Source organism: Limulus polyphemus, unplaced genomic scaffold, assembly GCF_000517525.1.
Source record: "Limulus polyphemus unplaced genomic scaffold, Limulus_polyphemus-2.1.2 Scaffold111, whole genome shotgun sequence".
In the NCBI taxonomy this organism is placed as follows: Eukaryota; Metazoa; Arthropoda; class Merostomata; order Xiphosura; family Limulidae; genus Limulus; species Limulus polyphemus.
In genome coordinates this window covers 1,016,947-1,023,974 of record NW_013665721.1, presented here as the reverse complement: position 1 = coordinate 1,023,974, position 7,028 = coordinate 1,016,947, and the positions used below count along the sequence as shown (strand labels likewise).

The following is a 7,028-nucleotide window of genomic DNA, read 5'->3' as shown; positions in this document are numbered from 1 at the left end:
CCTTTCATATCAAAATGGCCAATTTAAACAATTATGGCTATGTTCTACATAAAGAACACTAATAAATAAGCTGCAACATCATTAATTGAACTTTTAATTATATACAATAGGACAAAAAAATAGAAGAAAACTGTTGGAAAAAGTGTGCAACAAAATAAATACAGATCTTTATTAGATGTACAAAAAAAGCCAACTTCATACTTTCCCCCTGGTGACACATATATAACACTACTTTTAATATTCCTCCTAATTAAAAATCCATAAGCATATTTTCTATTATAATCTCACTGATTTCAAAAGCTACAACGTTTCATATGAACCTACAAATGTCACTTCTATTTATTAAAATAAATTTTTAAAGATAATCTTAAACTTACTGCAAAGAAAAAAAAAAAAGTTAGAAAAGTAAATTCTTAACAAAAAAAGATCAAAATATTTTACCTAAAACTTCTCTCATTTCTATGAATGTTCTATATAACTGCTAAAAATTCTTCAAAGTATCATTTCCAGCAAAAGGATTTCAAGTCCTTATTTAACTTTATAGTTTGCAGCTATTACAAAAGTTCTAGTAGTTTTAATTGCTCTGAATAAAAAAAATGCTAAAAGCTAATAGAGAGATATATATACTGCTGAAAATTAAAGTGAATTGAAAAACAATCCCAAAATGATGAGTTAAGATTAATTTCTTTCTTTCTTAATGTTTCTCGGAAGTTTTATGAAAAAGTGAATACATTTCTTGGAACTATGATAAAATTTTTGACTACTAAACAAGTGAATGCATTTACTCATTCAATAATTTGACTAATAATAGAATACAAATCTCTAACTGTGGTACAATTTGATGACTGTAATAACCTTTCAAACAGTTACATGGAATTTACTATACAGTATACAACTAAAACTGCTAAACCCAAAAATTAGATCATATATCCACTTTTTTTTTTTAATTTAGCTAAAAACAAAAAGAAGAGTATGAAACAAATACATTTTTGGCTTTGTAGAGACAGTTTAAAGATCTTTTGTAAATACTATCAGAAACAATAATAATTTTAGAAAACTTGTTACACAAAACATATCACTTTTATGAAGTTTTTATTACAAATAGTGATAATAACCGAAACAGAACATAAACTGTAAAACAACAAAAAAAAAAACAGTAACAAAAAAAAAAAAACAGAAACAAGAAAATTAAAAATTATACGAAATGTTTTTTGAGTACAGAAACAAAACAATAAGAAAGCAAGCTATCCTTGGTCTTCAGAGGCAGTCAAAGCAAGCCAGCTTATACTGTCCTGTAAAATGAGTGTTAATAAAAACCTACTCACAATAACCACTATACAAACATTATAAAGATAATAAATTTTAAAATACCAAATTCAAAATAAACCATTCATCTGAAAATGTACTGAAATCAAGTGAAATATGCAAAAAAATTTCAAGCTTATTTGATAACGAGGATCTTTAAGCCTATTAGCAAGGCTGATGTTTTTTACTGAAAGTAAGCCAATACAAATCTAAAGACATACTGCGAACCAGTGTCTCTTCATGAACTGTAAACGGAAGAGAAAACAATTTCTGACTTTCAAAGTTCTTCCTAAAAAGGTAAGTTGGAATGAATGTGTAAGGTAATTTATAGCTTAAGGAGCTGTTTGATGGACACAGCAATATAGTTTCTTTGTGATGAACTATCCAATCAGACATCTTATTTAAGTTTCTATAGCAAATGATAAACAGTAACAGCTGGTGTACACTTGCTAGCTTTCCTATCATCTTAATTTATGCAGAGATAATAGAGTATTTGTTTTTTAGAGAAATTAGTTGTTTTTTTTTAAGATACTCTCTTTGTATACTTTCAAACATCTGCAAACAGTGGTAGTGTCTGGACCTTACAGGTTTTTCTGGAAGCCTACTTTAATGTAAGGTGTAGTACCAAAAGACAAAGCCATCCTACAAAACACAGACAGAAATATATAAAGCTATATGTGAGCATACTTAATATTTTTTTTGTAGCCATATCCTTTTAAAAGAAGTCCCCAATAAGAAAAACTTACAACTTTAGTATCACAGTACTATTATAAATGCCTTAACTTAAAACATCGATATGGTTTTCCTGAACTTGTTATTAAAGCCAATTACTGCTAAATGTGCTTTGAGATGAACATTTCACAGAAAAAAATCTCTTCCCAGTACACCATCTCATCAGAACTACTAAACGAACAAGGGAACACAGTATTAATAATTACTAACCAGTTATTTTGAAGAGTCTAATTTGAAAATACTGAATAACAATTGAAAAAGTAAAAAGCTAACAAAGGTGAATAACAAGTGAAAAAAAAAAAATCAAATGAAAGTGAGCTGGGACATTAGGAAGTCCAGATGTCTTTTCACTCATGTAAACACGAGGAATTGAAAACCAATGACTTTAGGTAACTGTTTAAATGAAACATACAAAGACTTTGAAAACAGACACAGCTTTACAAACACTACTGACTAATACAGGGGCTACTTCTATTTACAAGGCAGTACAGTTATAACATCTGCACAACAACATTAACACCAACCATTGAAGGCAGTAAAAGTATATTATATTCAACTCACAAAAAAACTAAGTAAATATTACTTGAATTACCCAAACATTATAACATTATCAGACTCTGGAATCTCAAATACTGATGATACTTTGATACACATCTTCTAAGGACCAACTGGTGACTTTGGGCTTTGTACTACACATTTTTACATATCAGCTCATTCATATTATGATTACAATTATGAGGAAACATCACCAAGTTTGTCAATTTTTAAGCTGAGATTCAGCTAGCTAACTTTGTTGTACATCTATTTAAATAAAACACATCTAACCATCTTTGTATGAACAAAGCAATTTTGATTATACTTTCTTATCAACTATAAGAACTTTTTTTTTAATTTTAAGACTGTGATTTTAAGTTGTACTATTGGCTTCTCACAGATAATTTTCATGTCATCAGCTTTAGAAGTGGAAAGATATCAGTAGTTCACAAAGTATGGTTTCTGCTGCTGTTTCATATATTTCATAACGATCACATTGATTAGGGAAAAGACAACAACAAAAATGAAGTTCACAAACACTAACAGGTAACACTAGGGTAAGGCAGGTTCCTGTTATACATACAGATGTACATCTGCTGACAGAACAGATAAAAAAAAAACATAGGGTCAACATTCCTTTTGGAAGAAAAAATTAACAAGCCAACTGTTTATATGGAATGTCTGAAGATCTATGAGGTATATTCTCCAATAAAGGAACAAGCAGCAGAAATAATTTAGGAACAAAGAGCAAATTTGCTACGAAAAAAACATAAGCAGAGCACCAACTCACTCACCACACTAAGTTAACCAATGACCCAGACAAGATTCCTGTTGGAGCATACAACTAAGTTAACCAACGACCCAGACAAGATTCCTGTTGGAGTATACAACTAGCAATGGGCTTGAAATTCAAGTAACTGGCAGTACACAGAAGGAACCTTCCTGGGCCTGGCTGTGCTGTTCTTGACTTGCTTCCTTTCATTCACTACCTCAGCATTTCCATGTAGACTTGCTTGTGCTTGGACAGCATTTCTGTGACTGTGATTAACTTTCTCAAAGTAGCCTAGAAAATCAGATGAAAGTTCTACCTAAGTTAACATATTAATTGTTTAAATATCCAATCTGTGGTTGTAATTAACTTTCTCAAAGTATCTTGGGAAATGAGTTGAAAGTTCTCCTGAAGTTAACATATTAATAGTTTAAATATCCAATTTGTGGTTATGGTTAACTTTTCCAAAGTACCCTGGAAAATTAGTTGAAAGTTCTACTTAAGTTAACATATTAATTGTTTGAGTTTCCAATTTGTGATTAGCTAGGTCCATCTTTAGACGACCTTGTGAAAAAAGTCCTACCTACGTTAACAGGCTTATTACTTTAATATCAAATCTGTGACTGTAATCAACTTCACTATGCAAATCCAGAAGTTTGGTATAGATTCTGTTTATCTAAAAGAGAGAGTTGAGGTATTTTAACCCTTAGTTGGTTCACGGTGAGTGAGAAAAAAAAAATAACCGTAATGTGTTTTTTTTTTCCATTTGTGTACCAGTGCTAAAGATTTCTGAAAATTGATAATTATTAAGCATCAACAAACAAAACAAAATAAATAAAACTTAATGCTTGTGAAATAGACAATATTTTAATTTCTAATTTTGCAATAAAAAAGTGATAAATGACACACTTTGAAAATACACTTAATATCCCAGGAAAAAAAAAAGTCATTTACTACTTCAGCAAATGTTTAATACACACAAAATTGAAAACATTACTGGGCAATAACATTTATATATAAAACTGATACAATATATCTATCCCCATCCACCCCTTGACAGTTTACCAAACTGAAAGATAATTTGGTGAAAGCAATTATTTTATTTGAGACACTGAATAGAATGCAAGCTTTGTCTTAAGTAAATTGTGTCTGCAAGTCACTATATTTAGAAGAAAAAAAAGAGAGACAAAGGAATTTTCAAAAATATGTTATTCTAATGATCATATGACATACCCCAAGGTTCTACTCACGATAAAACATTAAAATTTACATACAAACAGATGTATACTGCTACAAGTTTAAAGCTATTTAAGATAAACAAATATAGTTTCATGTTACAATTTCAAATCATTCTAGAAAGAAAAAAAAAGGTTAATTTATATTTATTTAATATTTTTATGGTGGTTATGAGGTCAGTCAAATTGACCAACTTTGTATAGAGTTAGGGTAGAGAAAATAACAAATAAAATACAAAGTTTGACTGAAAAAAAATGTTTAAAATTTATCTGGGATTTGGAGATTATGCAAATGAAATTTGCGAATTTTCTAATGAAGAAAAGTATTTTTAATCTGAACATTAAAATCACTTTGCATTTGGAGCATTCAACACTTTGACTATACATTCAAAGAAAATTGTTAGTGAAAATACTTCATTAAAAATTTTGAATTATTGTCTACAAAAGACTCTTAATGCTTACTGAAAACTTGCAAAATTTCGTGAAGATACAGAAAAACGTATTAGAAGTTATAGTGCGGAAACTATAAAGGTCAATTTGAGGTCATGAACTCGGCTGAGCCCATAGTGAGAGGGTTAATACATTATTGATTAATGTCATTACCACTTAGTTGCAAAGATACTAATTTAAACTGCACTTTACACTGCTATAACATCTAAAGATACAATATCACGTATGGAAAAATATATGGAAAGATTACTTATATGTACAAATGTTTGGATAAAATAGTGTAGAACTACAACTTGCTTTGCTACAAAACAATACAACATGATCAACACTTGTCCTAAACTAAAAATGCTTGAAACAAAGATATTTCTTACAGAGTTTTGACTGAGATTCTGAAGCTTTGCTTTCTCTGTGGCACAGATATGATGAATAGTTGCTAAGTCACGTGCTGGGTCTCCTGATATTGTCTCCTCAGGGTCAGGTCTTTCTGGTACATTCTACAAAAGATAGGTACAACAGCTTAAAAAAATAAATCACAAAACAATGAAGAGTGCTTATAAACACTGATCACTCAGTTCTTCAGCATCATAAATTTCTAACTATCTTGCATCACAGGATTAAGGAGATAAAAATGTTCTCTCTCTCTCACACACACACACACTAAATTAAGAAGTACAAGGTACAACACTAGATAGAGCTGTAGATGATTTATTGTTATGATTTAATCATTTCAAAGTTACATTGATAAATCACAAGAGTATAACATTCGGGTTATTAGGAAACAAAAGTTAGCATTTTTATATAATATCATGTCTAATTGTACAAACTGAAGTACCCTAAATTGGACAAGAAGTCTTAAAGTTATAATATATAAGAGAGGGGAAAAAAAAGATCCATGTGATTGTTCAAATGCTATATACTACAAAATTAAATATATCTCATTTATAACAGAAACCAATAAGATAACAGTAAAGCAAATAGATTAAACTAAATACGTTTTTTACCACAAATCAAGGAAATTGATCATTCTATTTTTGTTGCTATTCACAAATATATTCTAAGGAAATTTAATCATTCTGTTTTTGTTTTATTCATAAATATGTTCTAAGGGAACTTAATCATTCTGTTTTTGTTGCTATTCACAGGTACGTTCTAAAGCAACTTAATCATTCTGTTTTTGTTGCTATTCACAGGTACGTTCTAAAGCAACTTAATCATTCTGTTTTGTTGCTATTCACAGGTACGTTCTAAAGCAACTTAATCATTCTGTTTTTGTTGCTATTCACAGGTACATTCTAAACAACTTAATCATTCTGTTTTTGTTTTACTCACAAATATGTTCTAGGGGAACTTAATCATTCTGTTTTTGTTGCCATTCACAGGTACGTTCTAAAATAACTTAATCATTCTGTTTTTGTTGCTATTCACAGGTACATTCTAAAACAACTTAATCATTCTGTTTTTGTTTTACTCACAAATATGTTCTAGGGGAACTTAATCATTCTGTTTTTGTTGCTATTCACAGATACATTCTAAGGGAATCTTAATCACTGTTTTTGTTCTTACTCACCGATATGTCATCAAGGAACTTAATCACTCTGTTTTGTTGCTATTCACAGGTACGTTCTAAAACAACTTAATCATTCTGTTTTTGTTGCTATTCACAGATACATTCTAAGGGAATCTTAATCACTGTTTTTGTTCTTACTCACCAATATATCATCAAGGACCTTAATCATTCTGTTTTTGTTCTTACTCACCGATATATCATCAAGAAACTTAATACTTCTGTTTTTGTTCTTACTCACCGATATATCATCAAGGAATTTAATACTTCTGTTTTTGTTCTTACTCACCGATATATCATCAAGGAACTTAATAATTCTGTTTTTGTTCTTACTCACCGATATATCATCAAGGATCTTAATCATTCTGTTTTTGTTCTTACTCACCGATATGTCATCAAGGAATTTAATACTTCTGTTTTGTTCTTACTCACCGATATA

The 7,028-nt window shown here is 29.8% G+C and overlaps 1 protein-coding gene across 2 annotated transcripts in view; it reads right to left on the bottom strand.

Annotated features, from left to right (window-relative positions):
* Positions 1-1,178: 1,178 nt before the first annotated feature.
* LOC106471342 (ras GTPase-activating protein 1-like) overlaps positions 1,179-7,028 on the bottom strand; it is a 63,805-nt gene continuing 57,955 nt past the window's right edge. For both annotated transcript variants that reach the window (XM_022400792.1, XM_013931945.2), the window contains exons 23-24: positions 5,397-5,519; positions 1,179-3,634 (exon numbers count right to left, since the gene is read on the bottom strand). In XM_022400792.1, the coding sequence (XP_022256500.1) occupies positions 3,557-3,634; positions 5,397-5,519 (201 nt within the window). In that variant the 3' untranslated portion in view covers positions 1,179-3,556. The remainder of the gene's footprint in view (positions 3,635-5,396; positions 5,520-7,028) is intronic.